Source organism: Eschrichtius robustus, chromosome 9 (genome assembly GCF_028021215.1).
Source record: "Eschrichtius robustus isolate mEscRob2 chromosome 9, mEscRob2.pri, whole genome shotgun sequence".
Taxonomy (NCBI): domain Eukaryota; kingdom Metazoa; phylum Chordata; class Mammalia; order Artiodactyla; family Eschrichtiidae; genus Eschrichtius; species Eschrichtius robustus.
The window spans coordinates 9,834,872-9,853,998 of record NC_090832.1 but is presented as its reverse complement, the minus strand read 5'-3'; the positions used below and the strand labels follow the sequence as shown (position 1 = coordinate 9,853,998).

The 19,127-nt window shown below is 46.6% G+C and overlaps 1 protein-coding gene across 2 annotated transcripts in view; it reads left to right on the top strand.

Moving 5' to 3' along the window:
- Positions 1 to 19,127, top strand: part of ZDHHC14 (zinc finger DHHC-type palmitoyltransferase 14) — a 271,525-nt gene that overhangs the window by 215,886 nt on the left and 36,512 nt on the right. For both annotated transcript variants that reach the window (XM_068551373.1, XM_068551372.1), the window contains exons 4-5: positions 14,076 to 14,213; positions 17,522 to 17,570. In XM_068551373.1, the coding sequence (XP_068407474.1) occupies positions 14,076 to 14,213; positions 17,522 to 17,570 (187 nt within the window). The remainder of the gene's footprint in view (positions 1 to 14,075; positions 14,214 to 17,521; positions 17,571 to 19,127) is intronic.

Genomic DNA, 19,127 nt, shown 5'->3' with positions numbered 1-19,127 from the left:
ACGGTGCGCGGGCCTCTCACTATCGCGGCCTCTCTTGTTGCGGAGCACAGGCTCCGGACGCGCAGGCTCAATAGTTGTGGCTCACGGGCCTAGTTGCTCCGTGGCATGTGGGATCTTCCCAGACCAGGGCTCGAACCCGTGTCCCCTGCATTGGCAGGCAGATTCTCAACCACTGCGCCACCAGGGAAGCCCCTAATAGTTTAAAACAATGTATTTAAAGTAAATTTTAAAACATACATCTTTTCTTATTCTGTGCATTTATGTATTTTAAAACTTTTCAACAAAAGAAAGAGACTGTCTGTCTAGTGCTATATTTTGGAAAGTGCATCCTTCACCAACAAGAAGAGTCTCAACCACAGGATCTCTGGGGCGTCCAGGCACATTTTCAGCCAGTCCTGGATTGCTGCCATGAAATCAACCACAGGGTCCATGCGCTGCACACATGCCCACTTCTAATGCAAAGGTAAATTGGACCTAGTCCAGAGAAGAGTGATCTTTGGCCATGGTTTTATTTTTAGCTGACCAAGAAGTGCTCACCTCATTTCTGCCTGTAATTGTCAAACGGCAACTCTGTTTTAAAAACACTTCTTCCATACCCAAGAAAGCCACAGGCAATTACTTCGTGAAAGTCTGTTTCTGTTTGTCTTGCTCTCGCCGCATGTGTACCTCTTTGGCTCACTCTGTCTCCCCTGATTTGTCTGTGGCTCCTGGCTTCGTGTCTCTGGGGAGTGCGTGTGCTCATCTCTGCTCTCGCTGCCTTTTGCCTTCCCGAAGTCTGTCTCTGTCTCTCAAGTTTATGTCTCCAGCTCAGGCCTCTCCTCAGAGCTCCAGACTTGCAGGTACATCTGCTTTCCGGGCATCTCCACTTGGAGAGCCCAGAGACATCCCAAATCAGCATTCCCCGGGACCCCCACCTCGCTGAGTGCCAACATGGTCCATCGGTTGCACAAGGCAAACACCAAACGTTTCATATTTGGCTCCTTCCCCTCCCATCCTTCCCTAAACACCACCAGGCCCTGTACTTTTTCTTACTAGGTGGGTGCATTTCCCTCCCCTTATGCTAGCATGGCCAACTGCAAGCTACCATCATCTCTCACCTTGCCTGGGCGGGGGTCTCCTAGTGGACCCCGACCATCCACTCCTCTCCCCATCCAGTCTACCCGCTACCACCCCAAACAGAACCTGATCACACCACCTCTCTCCTTAAGTGTGCTTTCCTGCTGGTGGCTCATAGGAAGGAGGCCCACATCCTTCACCTGGTCCACCAGATCTGTGCCCTCCCCGTCTCCAGCTCTGTGGTACCTCACGCCTTGCTGCCTGGACTCCAGCCCTGAGGGTCTCCTCTCAGTTCCTGGAAAAAGGCACATCCTCTCTGTGAAGTCCTCTCACGGAGGGCTCTGGGCTGGTTCCTAGGGAAGCGCACTCTTCCCTGGGTTTTCTGTGCTCGGCCTTCACAGCTCTGACCGGCTATTTGATGAAAGCCTCTGCCCGGTGGACGTGTAAGCTCCAAGAGGGCAGCTCTTGTCTGTTCCTCACCAAGTGTTCCCAGCCACCTGCCCCTCCCTGGCCTGCAGCTGCTCAGCTAACATTTGCTGAAGGAGGGAGGCAAGGACGGAAGGGAGGGAGTAAGGAGAAAAAGAGAATTGGATACTCCTCTGCCTGTATCTGCTTCATCTCTCCAGGGTACCTTTCTCTCTTTAAAAAAAAAAAAAAAAAAAAAGCCTATTACTTTTTTAGTTCAGTGACTAGGTTACGGTTCTCAACCGGAACAAAAAGGCTTCCTTCCCCCAGTGTAAACAAAACTCACCACTCACACCCTCAGACCTCCCAGCGGTACAAATGAAAATTTTTAGACTCCAAGAGAAATGATAATTTTTTTAATTAAGTCTGATCAGGAACTAGTAACCCTGATACAGTTCTGGGAGGATGGAAATGACAATTTAAAATGACTCATAATGTATTTAGGCCTATTACAGATATAATTTATACATATGTTTATTCACTCAACAAGTATTTGAGGGCCTATCATGTGCCAGCTGCAAATTTGAATACAGCAGTAGCTTTCAAATTTTTTTTCCCCTGCAACTCACGGTAAGAAATGCATTTTATACTGGGACTCAGTTTACACAGATACTCAAAGTTTCATGAAGCCGTACTTGAGTATATGAGATGCCTTGATATTTTCTATTTTATTCTTTTTTTTTTTAATGTTGGGCATGACTAACTAAACTAATTTTATGACTCACTACTTGATCACAGCCCTTAGCTTGGAAAACCCTGAATAAAACATAGGCCCTTCCCATATGTAAAGCGGCTCCCGACCTGTGGTCGATGACTGGCAGTTATGCTGGGTGAGCAGACTGCCAGCCTCAAGCGGGGCTAGGGTTTGGGGTGTGTACCTTCGGGACCCGAGGAGAGGGCACATTTAGCAAGCCAATCAAAGGTAGGCGCCTGACTTTCTGCCTTCTTAGAACAACTCGACTTGAAAATTAGTTGTTGAAATTGGTTACTTCAATTTCAGCAAACTAACAGGCTGCAGGAAGTTGTATATAAAGGCTGGGTGTGAGTGCATGAGGGTGGGAGGGACTGTCATTTTCATTGGATTTTCAAAGCATTAGGAAATAAAAAATTAAGAATCAGTGCTCTAGAGGTTAAAAAACAGAGCTTCTGATATTTGTGGAAGACAGTAGATGAGAGGGTGTGCAGTGTTAGCATTTGCTGCCTCTGCCTCAGATGTCCTCCATCACATGGTCCTCCTTCATCACCCTCATCCCATCACACCTCACCCAGGCCAGTGGAACCCTGAGAGCCTCTCCCGGCCCTGCCCAGGGATGGAGCGCCGTAGCTCTAGCAAGTGTCAGCTAGGAGGGTTTTGCTACTTGCCCCAAGGCTCTCCATATGGAATGGGATTTTAGCCTACTGTTAAGCTTAACTCTTAGATAATCATAATTTCCTCACTGTACTTTGCTCTTAGCAGCTCTCTGTAAATCCTTTCAGACAACCCAATAGAATCCCTAGACATTAATCTGCCACAAATCAGAAAACCACATTCCCAGGCCTGTAAACAGTTAACAGGACAGCTCAGTGGGTATGAAGGAACCAAGGCTGATTTAATGCTCTGCTCTTGCCATCTTGAAATTCTGAGTAATTTTTTAATATGATGCTCTATAGTTTCCTTGTGCAGTGGGCCCCGCAGAGTACGTAGCCAGTCCTGACTATTAGATAGAATCTTTGGCCTGTTCTTTTGAGTGCCTGTGTTTAGAAAAGTAATTAACAACCCGCTGACTAGACTGTGGTAACCCAGTGAAGTGCTGGCATGGTTTGTACAAACAACAGCAACAAACAAGAAAACAACACACTATATTTAGAGTCTAAGAAGTCTGCTGACCTGATTCTGGTGGTGGCAGTATTTTTCTCTAGTTGCGGCGAGCGGGGGCCACTCTTCATCGCGGTGCGCGGGCCTCTCACTATCGCGGCCTCTCTTGTTGCGGAGCACAGGCTCCAGACGCGCAGGCTCAGTAGTTGTGGCTCACGGGCCCAGTTGCTCCGCGGCATGTGGGATCTTCCCAGACCAGGGCTCAAGACGGTGTCCCCTGCATTGGCAGGCAGATTCTCAACCACTGCGCCACCAGGGAAGCCCCAGAGAGCTAGTTCTTATCAATTATTTATAGAGTTTCTACTGCAGAGGCCTGCCGGCACTTCCTAATTTTGTGTAGAGTGGACACAATGGACTTCAATTCTTGAAAAGTTTTATTTAGCCATACAATCCTAATATTTCAGTGGGAAAGAAACCTTAATGACATATCCAACCGCTGAGGCCCAGAAACCTGCCTAGGTTACATCACAAAATAGGCATTTAGGATTAGGACTTCAGGTCCTTTAACTTAAGAATCCAATGTACTTTCAACAATGCACCACCAACAGAGCAATGTCACACAGATTTGAAACTTAACTTGGGACTGCTTAGAACAATTACAGTGAACATTTACTAGCCGATTGTAATTTTTTTTTTTCTGGTGGTTGTAAACAGTGGGCCATTTTAGAAAAAGAATATAATGAGGAAGCCAATATAGAAAACAGATATAGATCTGTCTGCTCTAGTTGAAGGGGAAGGAAAGGTGGGCCTTCCAGCACCCAAGGAGCTCAATTTGGAAATGCATTAGCTCTGCAGACATCAAGGCTGTGGCTGCAGGAGCTGCCCAGGGAATACAAGCAAAGGGCTGCCATGGTCTTATTTGCTTTGGTGGTCCCTCTAGCAGCAGCGTGAGGAAACCAGGAAGGTTTCACGGTGGTTCATGACAGAGGTCACGGGGTTGCTGCAGTGGCCTTCAGAGACAGGGAGCAGAAACATAGGAAAGATAGCAGGAATAATACAGTGAACAATCCTGTTGACCAGCTGCATGGGAGGGGTGAGAGCCAGAGGCAGAAATGAATGCATTTTCTGCCTTGGGCAACTAGATGCATGGGGGCGCCATTTACTAAGAAAAGGCAGGTTAGTGAGGCGCGAGGACAAGGGAGCATAATAAACACAGCTTAGGACCCACTGAATGAGAGGTGGCTCTGGGACAGTTAGGTGGAAACGTCTAGCAGGCAGTGGAAAGATGGCATGAACTCACCCGAGGAAAATACATCGGTGAGAAGCATAAAAGCCCAAGGGTGCACAAGCTAACCCTTGTGCTGGAGAGGAATGACTGGGGTTATCCACTCCCAACGGCGCCCTCCCAAGCCTGGATGTTTGTAGTAGGTCACCAAACCTTGAGCCGAAGGGACACAGGATTGTGGAATCTCGGGCACATGCCCTAAAATGCCACCCAGGCAGCTGGAGAAGCAGGTACTCCAGGGCGCTGAACGTCCGGGCAGAGTCAGTGTGCAGTGAGGATTTTGGAAAGCCCTACTGATGACTTCTGAGCATCTAACACCCCTTCTGCTCATGAGTCCAGCTCTGCTTCTGTTCTGTACCAACAGTGGGGCAGCCAGGACTTGTTCGCAGAGAGCCGGCCTGAGCCACAGGGACTCCTCACTCTGGGAGGGCTGGACCGGGAGGGCGCCTGAGGGTCTTCTGGCCACGCCCACCTTTTAGAAACGGGAAACTGAGGACCATTATGAACACTGTAAACGTGAATATCACCCTCATAAAAATAAGCCCTCCAGGGGACCGTCAGAACATATACTGAAGAAGGGTTAGAGGGGGGAGGTTGTGCCCCTCTCACTCTCCCATCCAACATCTGACTACGTGATCTTATAACACACAATACGTATATAATTATACTACCAGATGAGAAATTACACTTGTAATTGTATAAGGCACACTGCATAGCTGTGTTTCTTTCCTTGAGCTCGTCTTATGTTTTAATACTACTCATAATGAAGTTGGGTCTACAGTTTCAACTTAAGAAAAATGAAGTGTCTCAGAAGCTTTGCAAAGAGGTCTCATTCTGGATAAATTTTTTTAAGAGAGAGAACTACTTTGGACATATCACAGTTTGCTTTTCAAGGGCACCATCATCAGTTCCATTAGGCTGCTGTGCCCTGCTCATAGACACAGCTCTCTGCACCTTAGATGATGTAGATTCTTTGCTGCAAGATCACAGAAGCAGGCTTACTTTGGAAAAGCGTGCCCATCAGGAATATAATTTTTCAATTGTGTATTGTAGTCAAATTAAAAGGTTTTGAAGAGCCTTAGAATTGCAAGCTTTACGTGTATAATGTACCCATAAGTCAGTTCTGAAAACTTCACTTTGAGGATAAATTGACTGGCTTCAAAAAACATAGTAACTGGCCATGAAAGAACACCTGTCCAAAGAGTGTGGGGAAGTGGGAGAAGCAGGGAGTAGACATTAGAAGCAGCTCTAGACCCAGACGTAGCATGGAGGAGCCCTGGGCCTGTGGCCATTGCATTTGGTGTGAGATTCACTTTGTATGTCACCTGTACTTGGGAATCTGTGCTGCCCACGTCAGAGGTTCGGTATGGGGCACGTGAGGTAAAGAATGTGAACAGGTATTGAAAACCAGAAAGCCCTACAGGTGTTTAAGCCATTGTGATGTAAGGTGGTGTTGATACTGATGTCAAGGCTTGGAATTTCTAGAGAGGAATGGAGACTAGAGAATTCTAGAGAAAGCGAGGTGTTGGTTGATAGCATGAGCTTGTTTTTCAGATTCGGAAGATAATTGTTTTATTCTGTGGAGAATTAAGGAGACCTTGCAGGCATAGTTTCTGGCCCTGCAAACCCAGAGGCGGAGTGGAGCTGATGCTGGGAGGGGCCCAGAGGGGTCAGGGAGTGGCCGCCCCAGAAGGAGACTCACTAGCATTCACGCACTTGCTTATAGTGGAGCTTATTTCAGAGTTTCACAACTTAGCAAGTTACAGCTGGAGAACTACTGAGGACCACCAATGTACCAAGACTGTTTTCCTGAGGATGTACAAATTGGAAATTATATTACTGATTTTATCATAATGATGCAGAGCCCTAATCCAGCAGCTAAATTCCAGGAAGCTCAAAGACCTCAGTGCTGGGGCTCTAGTTCTGAGTCTGATAAAGACAGAGAGCTCTGGGGCGGGTCGGGGTGGGGGGAACTGGAGGAGACAAGGGAAGGTAATTCTCCTGCCTCGGTAGAATTTACTCTTCATTTGATGACCCTCCTGGGAATTGTAGGGTTTCCTTCTGCATCACAACAGGCTGATTCACTTTTAAAAATAATCTCATTTCTATTCACTTTCTTACATCTCCTTTCAAAAACTATTTATATTACAAACTAAACCTTTTCTCCCTTCTCCCTCACTTTCTTAGAAATAGCAACTATTTCTCTTTGCTTCCTGTAAAGACCATTCCCCCCACCCCTTTTCTCAACAGCTTCATCTTTGTTTCTAATCAGCAGATCTACCTCATGGTATAAGTTGCTTCAAAATGCATCTCCCATGCACGCTTGTCTCTCCTCCTAGAAGCACAGAATTTCCCCAACATTGGAAACAGGAGTTAAAAACAAACGGTAAACAAGCCTAGAAAATCAGAGGAAACAGAAATATATTAAGTTGCCCTTCTGAGGAGCTGAAGGGACCTTAGTTGTCCATTAGTCAAGCCCCCTCATTTGATGCCCAGAGAGACTCAGCACTGTGCCAGGTAGTGGCAAAGCCAGGGCAGAGGCAAAAGAGAGCATGCGGGTGAGGTAGGGGGTATGGTCCAAGGTTATGTTAAATTGTAGTGTAACAGTTACAACGATTCTACATTTACTAATTGGTTTTACATTGAAAATTTTTAGATTTTTTAACAAAAGGAGCTAAAAGCTGCAGAATCTTAATTTATGGGACACTGGCAAGGACTCAAGACCAGAAGAATCCCTACAGGTGTTAATAAAACACAGAGTTGCTTTACATTTAATTTTACATCTCAAAGGTGTCTTGGAGCTTATTTAATCCAACTTTTTACACGTAAAGAAACTAAGTCCCCGTGTAGAAGAGATGTATTTTTAATACTTTAAGGCCACAGAGTTGTTAATATGATTTCTTGATTTTGTTGCACCATAAAATTAAACAGATAGAAATCATTTTCAGAAAAGGAGCAAAGAAGTGTTGGGGGGGGGGCATAAGAAACCTTCCCTGATACATCCGTTTGCCCCAAATAACCCCCAAGCCACACAGTCTCAATAAATAGTGTTTGGCAAGCAGGTTTGTCCAATCTGTATGTCTCCATAAGAAGTTCGCTTCTTCTGATGTTCACTTTGCTGAGAATGAGGCCATCTTTTCACAGGTGAGATTACTTCTTTTTTTTTTTTTAAGGAATTCCTTTATTTTTATTTTTTATTTATTTATTTATTTATTTATGGCTGTGTTGGGTCTTCGTTTCTGTGCAAGGGCTTTCTCTAGTTGCGGCGAGCGGGGGCCACTCTTCATCGCGGTGCACGGGCCTCTCACTATCGCGGCCTCTCTTGTTGCGGAGCACAGGCTCCAGACGCGCAGGCTCAGTAGTTGTGGCTCACGGGCCCAGTTGCTCCGCGGCATGTGGGATCTTCCCAGACCAGGGCCCGAACCCGTGTCCCCTGCATTGGCAGGCAGATTCTCAACCACTGCGCCACCAGAGAAGCCCGAGATTACTTCTTGATTGAGGGTGGGCACCCAGACATGAGCTAGGTCTTCTCCGCATCCCCCAGAGGGTAGATGCCCTGAACCAGAAGAAGCCCAAGGGGCCACCGACACAAGTGCCAGTCCCGGTGTGGCCATGGTCCACTCTTGTTCCCATTCCTGCTGATGTGCTATGCCTGGAGCTGCGGGTGCCCAAGGGTGCTTCCCCAGGAGGGAGGGGCCGGGTCCTCAGGGCCCACCTGGCACAGTGACCAACAGGGAACTGGCACGGGAGGCGGGAACAGGTGGCGGTTAAGAGTACAGGTTAACACCTGGGCTCCAATGCCAACTCCTCCGTCTGCACGTTCCTCTTCTGTAAAATGGGCAGAATAGCATCAACCTCACAAGGTTTCGTGAGAATTAAGTGACGCAATTCCTGTGAAATACTTAGCACAGTGCCTGGCACATAGCAAGGACTCAAAAAAGTTTGGATAAAAGTGAGAAGAGGAGTGGAGTTAGCAGGTGAGGTTGCTCTCCAGAAATCAGTAAACACAGTGGCAAGGCTATAATTAGATTTTACCAAAAGATCTAGAACAGCATGAATTATTTAGTGTCTAAGAATATGGTCCTCTGATACTTGAGCTAGTTTCATATTTAAGTGTTCCTATTACATAATTTTTTCAATTACGTGGGAACCATAAAGGCCAGGTAATAACACACGTACCACTATATCTCAACATTCATCATTCTAAAGAGGCAAAAGATACCTCATGAGGCAACATTTTTCTAATTTTGGAGGCAAAAAAGTCCTAGGTTTAAAGAAAAAGTAATTTTCCCCTTCATACCTTTAAAAACATTTACCTTAATTTAAATGTAATTAACATTTAAATGAGAAGTTTCACATCGCAGTTTTCACAGGATTCTAGAGACACCCTTGCAGAGAGGAGACGCAGGCCACAGAGCCCAGGACCACTGTATGGAAAACTCAGAATTGCTTGGCCAGAGGATGTGATTTTATTTATCTCTTGAGGGCCTGACTTCTGGGAGACTTCAAATTCTTAACATTTTCAAACGCTATTATTCCTTTTCTGGCAACCTTCAAACACAACTTTTGCAAATACGTTTCCATTAGTATTTCCCTTAATATTTCAGTGGATTTTTCTCTCCCTGCCCAATTTTAATACGTCTCCATTTCTACTTATTTTTAAGGCCTCTTTTTCATACTCCATCTCTCCAGGAAATCAAATCTTCCTTTAATCAGAGGAGTGGCCTAACCCCTCAGCTCAGCACCTGCGGTACCTCATCTGGTTCAGTGGCACCCTCGTCTGAAAAGTGTGGGGATAGCACCTACCTCATGGGGCTGTGGTCAAGGATAAATGAGATAACGATGGAAGAGGCACTCAGTGAATGGTAGCTTTAATCATCATTGATAATATTCTTTTCATTAGTATTTAGAGTTTGGGGTTAACAAAATAGGATCATAACTCCTTCGCCTAAACTGTGTTCCCACTGGCCATCTTAATGGAACCTTCTTTCCCCACTTAGGATCTGGTGACTTTGAAGTTGCCTGGAATTCGCCCTGACTTGAATTCCACCCGAAGCCTCGGGGTCTCCCACTGGCACCCTATGGAGCTTTTAATAAAACCACCTCTGCTTCCCACCATTAGCGAGACAGGCCAGAGGCTGCTTCTCCGTGAGCTGATTCACACTAACAACTGTCCCATCGGCTCTTTCAGCCTCTTTCCGCATCTTCCAACCCTCAACCTTCTCTGCACATATTCAAATTTCATGGACCCCTGCCCTTTCCTGTAGTCGGCATGCCTGAAATCTCATCTTTTCGTCAGCATTTTCCAGTCTCTCCACCTGGCAGCCAGGAGCAGGGATCACTCGGAAAACTACCAAAGGCAATTAATGGCATTTTTTCCTTTGCTTAGTGTATATTTTCGAGTGTGTGCTACATGCCAGGCACTTAGGTGCCAGGGCTATTAGGTGACTAGAAATGATTTCTCACCGCAAGGCCTCACCTGGGGAAGGAGGGGCAAATAAGTCCATAAGCCACGCCAGGGCAGCGTGACGCTAACTGGGGTGTGGGCAGGGCACCCCAGCTGGCGAACTCAGACCTCTCATTATTTTAGAGAAATTTCTAGGTTATCACCCCCCACCCCGCCCCCCATGTTCCGTTCCCTTCCCCCGAGGCTCTGTCCCTCCGCTTAGCACAGCTGAGCACAGGTACCCAGCAGCCTGGTGTAGGGAACGGCACCTCATTTGATTAAGGGGACCCTCCAGAGAGGCTGCAGTGCAGAGACCACTCCTTTCTGGCAGGACCCAGACTTCAGAGCTGAGGGATTTAGCAGCAAGTCCGAAGCGGTTTTTTAAAGAACAGCCGTCACACCCCACCCCCCTCCCACCCCCTGGTGCCTAGGACACACCATCCAGTTTTTCCACACGGAAAATACGCAGTCTACCCTCTGATAGCAGTTGTTTGAAGCATCTCAGGTGGTGCGGTGCATGCAGCCACGTGGCCAGCTGTGGCCCGGCTCCAGATGTTCTCCCTCCGGCCATCACTGCCTCACTCAGTCCCGGGGAGCCACCCGTGTGCCAGCTGGTGCCCGGCTCTTGTCTGCTCTCCCTCCTGGAAACAGGAGCACGGGCCCCCCTGTATGGAGCCAGTGAGGGCGGGGCGAGCGCCCCTCGCCCCGATTCTCTCCTCGGCCCGTCAGGGAGGGCGCTGTGTGCCGCCAGCATCGTCAGAGAACAGGCTGGTTTTCTCGCGAAATTCGGTTTTCCTCTGTTAGAGGCTCATTCTTTGGGTCTGAGGAATATTCTGGGCTGTGAAAATAGTGCCCTCGCCAACGAGACAGGGAACTGCTGGAAGCCGTGGAGGGTTCCTTACGCCGCTGTTTCTCTTCTTAGTGGTCCCAGCGCTTGATACGGTGCGGGGCTCACGGGGACGCTCACCCCGGGTGGCGGGGCATTTGGTGGGGGGAGAGTTCTGGAAGGCGCTAGAACCGGGCCGCCTGGCTGCTGTTAGCCGTGCAGCCCTGGGCAACGTGCTTGCTCACGGCACGTCCTCGTGGCAACGTGAGGGTTTATTCAGTCCCTGACGAATATTTATTAAAGGCTCGGTGGAGCTGGCAGGCAAACGCAAGTAAAAGTAAATCAGATGATTTTAGACAAGGTGGATGAAGGCGGCGGCGGCCGTTTGGGCGTCATCAGTGTAGAGCTGGCATTTGAACCCCGGGGGGGAGGAGATTACTGGCTGAGAGAGAGAGAGAGTCCGCAGAGAAGAGAAGAGGCGCAGGCAGGCCCAGCCCGGGGTGCAGCCCCCCTCTCCCGCCCCGACACCCCGGAAGTCAGGGAGGACGGAGGAGGGTACCGGGGTCCGGGAGGCGGCCCTGGGCTCTGAGCTTCCTTCTTCCACAGATGTGCGCACCCAGCCCTCAGGCTCATTTACCAGCGCGCGTACAACACTCACAAAGGAGAACATGAAGACCGTTAAATGGAAGCATTTCTCCGCAAGCCTACATTGTTAGTGGGAATTTCGTCAGCCAAGAAAAAGTTTTCAGTAAGACAAATTTCCCAATGGAAACTGCTTCCAGCTCAGGGCTGCCAGGGAGCCAGGTGTTCGCACCCATTCTGAGACAGCACTAGTTTCCTCCGAAGCCCCCCAGACCCCGTGCCCAAGGGTCTCATGTGCCCCATCTGTTGCTTTCATTCCTTGGCAGCTCGGGAAAGCACATTATCTCAGCTTAGCTAATAGTAAACTTTCTAAGCTAAAATTACAGCTACCACCTGCCCCCATAGAAATGATTACCGGGAGCCATAAAGACCTTGGTACTTGGCCTGGGGGGGGATCCGCAGTGTTAATTCTGCCTCCCAATCCTTGATGTCTCCTCTGCTGGTGAGCAAGTCTCACTTTAATGAAGAGGCTCAGTCCACCACCTGCTTGGCACCTGGAGATCAGCTTTCACAGCTGAAACCAGAGGTGCCAACCTAACCTGGGCTTCCCCAGCCTCCACTTGTCATTCTCACTTTCCACAGGCGTGTGTTAAGAAGAAAAGAGGTTTCTCAAAATGACAGCCTCAGAGTCTTAGGAAAATTCCACTGACTCTGATTTCTTTTTTTTTTTTTTTTTTAACATCTTTATTGGAGTATAATTGCTTTACAATGGTGTGTTAGTTTCTGCTTTATAACAAAGTAAATCAGTTATACATATACATATGTTCCCATATCTCTTCCCTCTTGCGTCTCCCTCCCTCCCGCCCTCCCTATGACTCTGATTTCTTTTCTATTTTTGCCTGTTTCATATAGACCTCTCCATTATACAGCCTGTGTAGATCAGTGACTTGGGGAAATGAGGTTTGTTTTTTGTGCAGGGATTAACTTTTCCAGCTGTGTGGGGTTGGTAACACATGTTAACGTGTCACTCACATGGACACACCAATAGGAGTTGCTTTCCTTTGAATGTCAGCATCTTATAGGCCATCAGGTTGTCACCAGGCTGGTGAGCTTTGAAATTTCTCTCTGGGTGTCCTCTGCTCAGACTGGCTGCTGCTTGTTGATGTCATTTGCAGACAACGGTGGATCTTACAGTTCCTCTGCCACCACTGTCTCCAGGCGTCCTCATGCCCTTTTCAAGAAATAAGCTTGCACTAGACATAAAATATGAGATGAGTGGTGTATGATAGGTGACCAGAAAGAAAGGAAACACTGCCTTGCATAACTTTATGATGTTTTGTTTACAGAGTCACACCTCACAGAGGCCTCTCTGTATGTTTTCAAAGCACATATAGACAGATAAGATGTGAAAATTGGGTAAAAGCTAAGCTTGGATAAGAGCCCAAGTGAAAAAGGGTAGCATTTTCCTCCCCGACCTGCGGCAGGCAGTCTGCTGTGAGTGGGTGTGTTAGAACGACACTCTGGGTAGGCCTTCTGAATAGATCAGCTGAAGAGTAGAGAAGCACTTAGCTATTGCTTGCAAGGGGAAGAACAAATCACAAATGTCCTGCAGACTTTGTGTGAAATCCCCAAGGTGAGACGACACAGGTTTGGGATAACAGTATAAAAATGCCCAAAGCCAGTGCTCCGTCATTTACCAAGTGCTCAAGGCAGCCTGTGCGTTGGGAAGACAGGATCAGCCCCGAGAAACACCTGGCCTCAATTCTAGTTCCACTGCCTCTGAGCTGTACGGCCCCTGCAGGCAGTCTCCCTTCTAAGCCTCAGTTTGCTCATCTGTAAAATAGGGCAGCAGCGTCATTTTCCTCATAGGAATGTTTCAAGGCCAAATGTATTGATGTACGTGACATCTCTTGACAAACCTTAAAGCACCGCCTACTGTTTTTTTAAAAATACTTTCCCAGACGGTATTTAGCCCCACAAGCCTCTATACAATATCCTTGTCTTACAGGTAAGGAAGCTGAGAATTGTGGACTAAAAGTCAGGTGTATTACATTATTTGATGATCATAGATCATTTTTAAAATGCTATCAATTCTCCTACAACTACTGAAATAGCAGAGACATTTTTTAGAAAACAGCTGTAACTGGGATGGGAGAACAAGGGATTGTCCCTCTGTCCTGTCCCAGGCCCCTAGTGGCCTCTGTCTTGGCCACTTACCAGGAAAGATGGTCAGTCAGTACCACATACCCATGAAAGGCTGAGCCCCAGCCCAGCCCAGCCCAGCAATTACCATCAAGAGTGTTGGTACCATCTTAAGGGAAGATTGTTCTGTGAACCAAAGAGCTTTCTTGTACAAAAGAGGGAAATCTTTACTTTTCTATTGTAATGAGAATAGAATGCACACGTTTTGTTTTTTCAAAACAGCTAAGCTCTGTTGAAAGAATAATTATGTTCTTGAAATGTCTTAACGGTAAGCATTTCTCTGAGTGGTGAATTTGGAAGTACGTATATACAATGTTACCATTTTGTTATATTATTAGAGTATTGGGGGGGAGCTCCCTCAAGTAAAAATACATTTTATTAATTGATTTCCTTTTTTTTTTTCTGCCTCTCATTTCAGAACGATTTGATCACCACTGTCCCTGGGTAGGCAACTGTGTGGGGAAAAGAAACTACAGATTTTTTTATATGTTTATTTTATCTCTGTCTTTTCTGACAGTCTTTATATTTGCATTCGTTATCACCCACGTCATTCTTCGTAAGTATGCTGGCGAAATCAGATTACATATGTAACCATTTGCCTGACTTTAGTTTTCTGATTTAATTTTGATTTAATATTTTGGTCATTCCGGGCTCTCTCTTTCTTCTCTTTCCCCTTCTCCCTAGCCCCCTCCTCGCTTCCAGCCTGCCCCCTTTTTGTTTTTCACCTCCCTCCCAGCCTTGTCACCCCGCCTCTCTCCCTCCCACCCCCAATCCCCATCTTTCCCACAGCAGCTGCCAGGGGCACCCCTGGATCAGACTCTTTCACTTACAAGACCTTCTCCTTGATACATGGTCCCTATTCCACCCTCGTGACTTCACTTTCTCTTCTGCTAACGGATCCCCGGGAAAAATTACTCCCACGTTTTCACAAAGGATAATGTGCTGTAATGATACCCATTGAACAAGAGCTTTTTTTTTTTTTTTTTAATGTGATATCTACTTAAGCAGGAATGGTCACCCTCCCTAAAAAAAAAAAAAAAAATGGGGATAAAGACTGAACTTTCTTACAGACATAGCTATAAATGTTAAAGATATATATTTGATAAGATGTTTAATTACCTTCCAGAACATTGGCAAGCTACCCCTGGCATATGAAGGAAGCAACTTTATTAAAAATGAAGCGTGGCTATAAATGACTTTAATATATATTTGCCTAAGCAAATGGCATTTTTCATTACCCTTCCTGAGGTCATAACTTTGAATTTCTTCCATTTCCTGGCCCCTCACTTTCCTGTAATAGGGAGTGATGAGAAGGAAGCCACTTGGCTTTGACCTATAAATGTGAGCCTTAAACTTCCATTACAGTTCCATTAGCAACATTAAAGACCAGCATGGCCTCTGTCCACATTCCTGAAGTACACCCGCCCATTAGCAAGTACAGAGCCTCTCTCTGGAATGTTTCCGGAAGTACCTGGATACACGCCTCACTTGCTTCCCTGCAGCAGTGCTGAAACCACAGTGTGCTAAGGCTGAACTTAGACACGCACATTCTCCCCGCTGCTCTCTTGGTGGGGTTTGTACGGCGGCTGGGGGAAGCGGCTGGTATGGAAAGTTTAACATCAGTTCTTTTTAAATATTGGTCAATTTTAGACATGAATGGCCTATCCCAAATTTTCTTAGGCATTTTAAATCCTAGTTCCCATTCTTTCTGACTGAAATCCTTTTATCTGAACGTGACACAAATTTGTAATACATGCTTGAGAACCATAACTTGGTGAGATGGGTAGAAGAGGATTAACGTTGATTAGAGACCCCTTCCACACCTCCTGGGAAGGATGCCGCAGCGCTCTGCCAAGGCACCTGTTCTATTTTCAGAGTCTCAAAATGGCAAAAGTGTAACTAGGGTCCTATGTATGTGTTAATAGACAGTAGAAGCAATTGCTTACACAACTAGAGAAGACAGAAGTACTGATATTCCAGCATATTTATGACACTGAAAAATAGTCTTTAACATCTTATATCTTAAATATATATGTATATTTAACATTACATCTTATATCATCTTTAGCAACTTCAAAATGCCTATCTATCTATCTATCTATCTATCTATCTATCTATCTACAGTCACATTCATTTATGGCCTTGCCCCTACATTATGGATATCAAGCAGTTTTCACTTGCTCAGCCTCGCACATAAACTCTGGGAACACAAACACACGCGCACGCGCACACGCACACACAGAGGCACACACAGCGACACCTGCCACCACAGTGGCATTTTTCATCTCCTCTAAAGTTTTACTCACCCTGGTTTCGGCAAAATGGAGCTTGCTGTAGTTTATGCTGATGTACTGGTAATCCAGTCTTCCACAAAAAAAGCATTCTGAACTTATCTGCCTGCAAGTTACCCGACTGTTCTGGACAGAAGCAAATAAAAGTTTTCCTCTCCCCTGCTTCTGCATCCTCACTACAACCCCCACTGAACAAGCCCGCCTGACCCCCCATTTGCTCTCAGGAAGGGCAAGAGGTTTTACGAGGCTCTGTGATCCCCCTAAGATTCTGGAAGCCTTGGCAAAGGCAGAGAGCTGTTTGAGAGCAGCTGGGGGACTGTTCCCTGAGTCCTCCCTGCCAGGAAGTGGGCTCTGAGAGGGGACACAGGACAGCGACGGGTGGCCGGGGAGGAAGCCCGCAGTCACAGAGATTGCTGGGAAGGTGACATCTGGAAGCAGAGTCGGGGAAAGCGATGCAATTTGGGTTCAGTAGAGAAAGAGAAATAATTTCTTTTCGTCCCTCCTTTTGCCTCAAGATTGTGTTTGCTCTGAGATCTGTCCACGTGCTGGCTTCACCCTCCTGGCCTAGCAGGGATGGAAGAGAACACCTTTCCTCGTTAGCTCTCCCACCGGTTGGCATCCTAGCAAACGGCACATCCTCGTGCTTCCGCGGTGGCCAGCGGGCACAGAGGGGATGGGAGCTCGAGGAAGAACTGGAGCCGTCCCAACCTTAGCCTCCCAGTAGCCAGCCTGGCCTCCAGTTACACAGAGGAGTCTGGGGCCCTGCCTCTCTCTCCCACATTGCAGCCTCGCCAGCAGACAAGGCCACGGAGATGCGCTAGAACCGGTCCCATGGCATCCATCCTCCCCGCTTATCTCACAGCCGCCCCAGGGCCAGATTATGTCCCCAAAATACATGGACCCAGCCTCGCCACCCCAAGGTGGGACCACCAAGAGCTCCTCCATGAGGACTTTTCTTTTTAAAAAGCATTTAGCGCCAATACATAAAATAAAAATCGCTTCTTGTCAGATGCATCTTTACTCAGGCCCCTGAAGACATGTTTTCTTGTGCAGACAGTTCATATTAATATGTCTCAAACCCAGAAGGAATCAGTAATAAACTTCAGCTTTGTGAGTTTGTTTACTCTGGGATGCAGAGAAAGACATCTTTTATACGTAGCCTAGTTTACAGGATGCCCAGGGTCAAAAGTTAACAAACTTTGGGAAAACAGTCTTTCATAAAAGAAGAGAAAAAAATAGCATACAGTATTCTGTTTTCCCATTAAAATGAGGAAAACAAAGGAGTAATCAGAACTATAATTTATGGGAAAGTATGCAGACATCCATCTGCTTTTATTGAAAAAATATCCTGCAGATGTTGGGTCTGCTTATGAATCTGCCATTTTCTTGTTGAATAGCTTCAGTGGAATCTCAGTCTCTGATCAGTGCACTGGGTTCTACAGAACTACAAAATGTAATTATTTAATTGCTCTTTAGACACCTATTATTTTTATGTAGATGAGAGAGCTTTCAGCCTGAAGGCTGTTTTCTGGAGGTGATGTTTGAATACTAAATTCTGCTTTCATTCCCACAGGTTCACAGCAAGCAGGATTCCTAAATGCTCTTAAGGACAGTCCTGCAAGATATCCTTTCTGGCTGTTGTTTTTTACAATGCTAACGTGTTAAGTATTGGACTGGCCTTCTACTCAATAACCTCTTCATCTTGTGCCTTGGCTTTCCTTCTCATAAATCGTGTTGCCTTTCCTTCTGTAAAGTATCCAAAGAACTCCCTAATACTCACTTGTGTGAGTAACAGCCACTGAATGCTTGAACCTCGAAGTGACTCATTTAGCCTTGTTTAAATTGAAGTGCTCTTTCACTAGAAAACTAAGTGTGAATTCTTACCCTCCCCCAGAAACCCACACTGATTTGCGTTACATCAGGTTGGTCTGGGGAGAAGTCAGGCTGAGATCCAACTGACTTCATTTTGATCAGCAGGTGGTCCCTACAGAATATTTACAGACGCCCCTGTGTGGGTCCCGTCTTGGTGCAGTCACCACATGGGGATCCTCAGACCCTCTGTGTGGGTTCCCTCTGGGGGCACAGTTCGGCGTTCCCCTGGGCAGTATGGTTAACCCCGTATTTATTTGTAGGAACAGAACACCTTTGCATAGCTCTGAATGGATTAAAGATGGTCAGTCTCAAGTCATTTGGATTCATCGCATCCTCCCAAACAGTATATATGGGCATGTAGCATAGTATTTTGAAGTTCTTGAAAGAAAAATTTCACCCATTAAGTGCTTGAATGGGCTCCCACTCCCTCTCCTGTCCCCCTAGGTTTGACACTAATTGGTGTAGAGTCGGCCAGCTGGACCCATTGACCTGGCTCCACCTGGGACCCACCTCTCTTTCTTCACATAACCGGTTAGACTGGACTTGAACTCCTTGTTACTCCCAGGAGTAATCCTCATCTTGTGGTAGAGAATTCTTAAAGAATGAAGAACTCTGCTAAGATATACATATCATGTCCATCATTTAGCTGTTAAAATAAACCAGCCCGTGTCCCTGGAAGCTGGTGTGTGTGTGATGAGTACATATGGTCTCATATATGTATACACACACACACACACACACACATACGCGCTGTATAAAGTGTCTCCTTTTTGGTGCCTCTGTGTTCAGGGGCAGCACAGAATTTTGGCAGCTACTACAGATTCTGTAGTCAGCTGCTAATCTCTTAAAGGGACAAGGACAGATGAAGATGTACAAAGGCTCTTGGAGAGTACATTTCACAGGTATGTCCTGTCTTCTGTTAATGATCTGAGAAGCTAGAGTTAGCTAGAAGTTGGCCAGAAGGAAAGGTTGTGCTGGGAATGAAATTCTCAGCATCGGTGGCTGCTAAAAGCAGGTCCCATGGGAAATGCCATCCTTCATTTCCCTCCCCAACCCTGCCAGGGGTAACCATCCTCCACCATCATCCCTTCTCTGTGTCCTTCGGTTTTCAAGGCATGTTGCTTTGGCATAGCTTACAGCCAAGCCTTGTCTTTTCTTCCCTGAAGAAGAGGCTCGTCTAAGTCTTGCAGGAAATCAGTTCCATCATGAAAACATGCTGGTCTTGTTAAGTTTTATGAATGCAGCTCAGAACCGGCACTGAGGTCTGGGCTGCCAGCTGGAATGCTTTCTGAAGCCTCAAGAGTGTG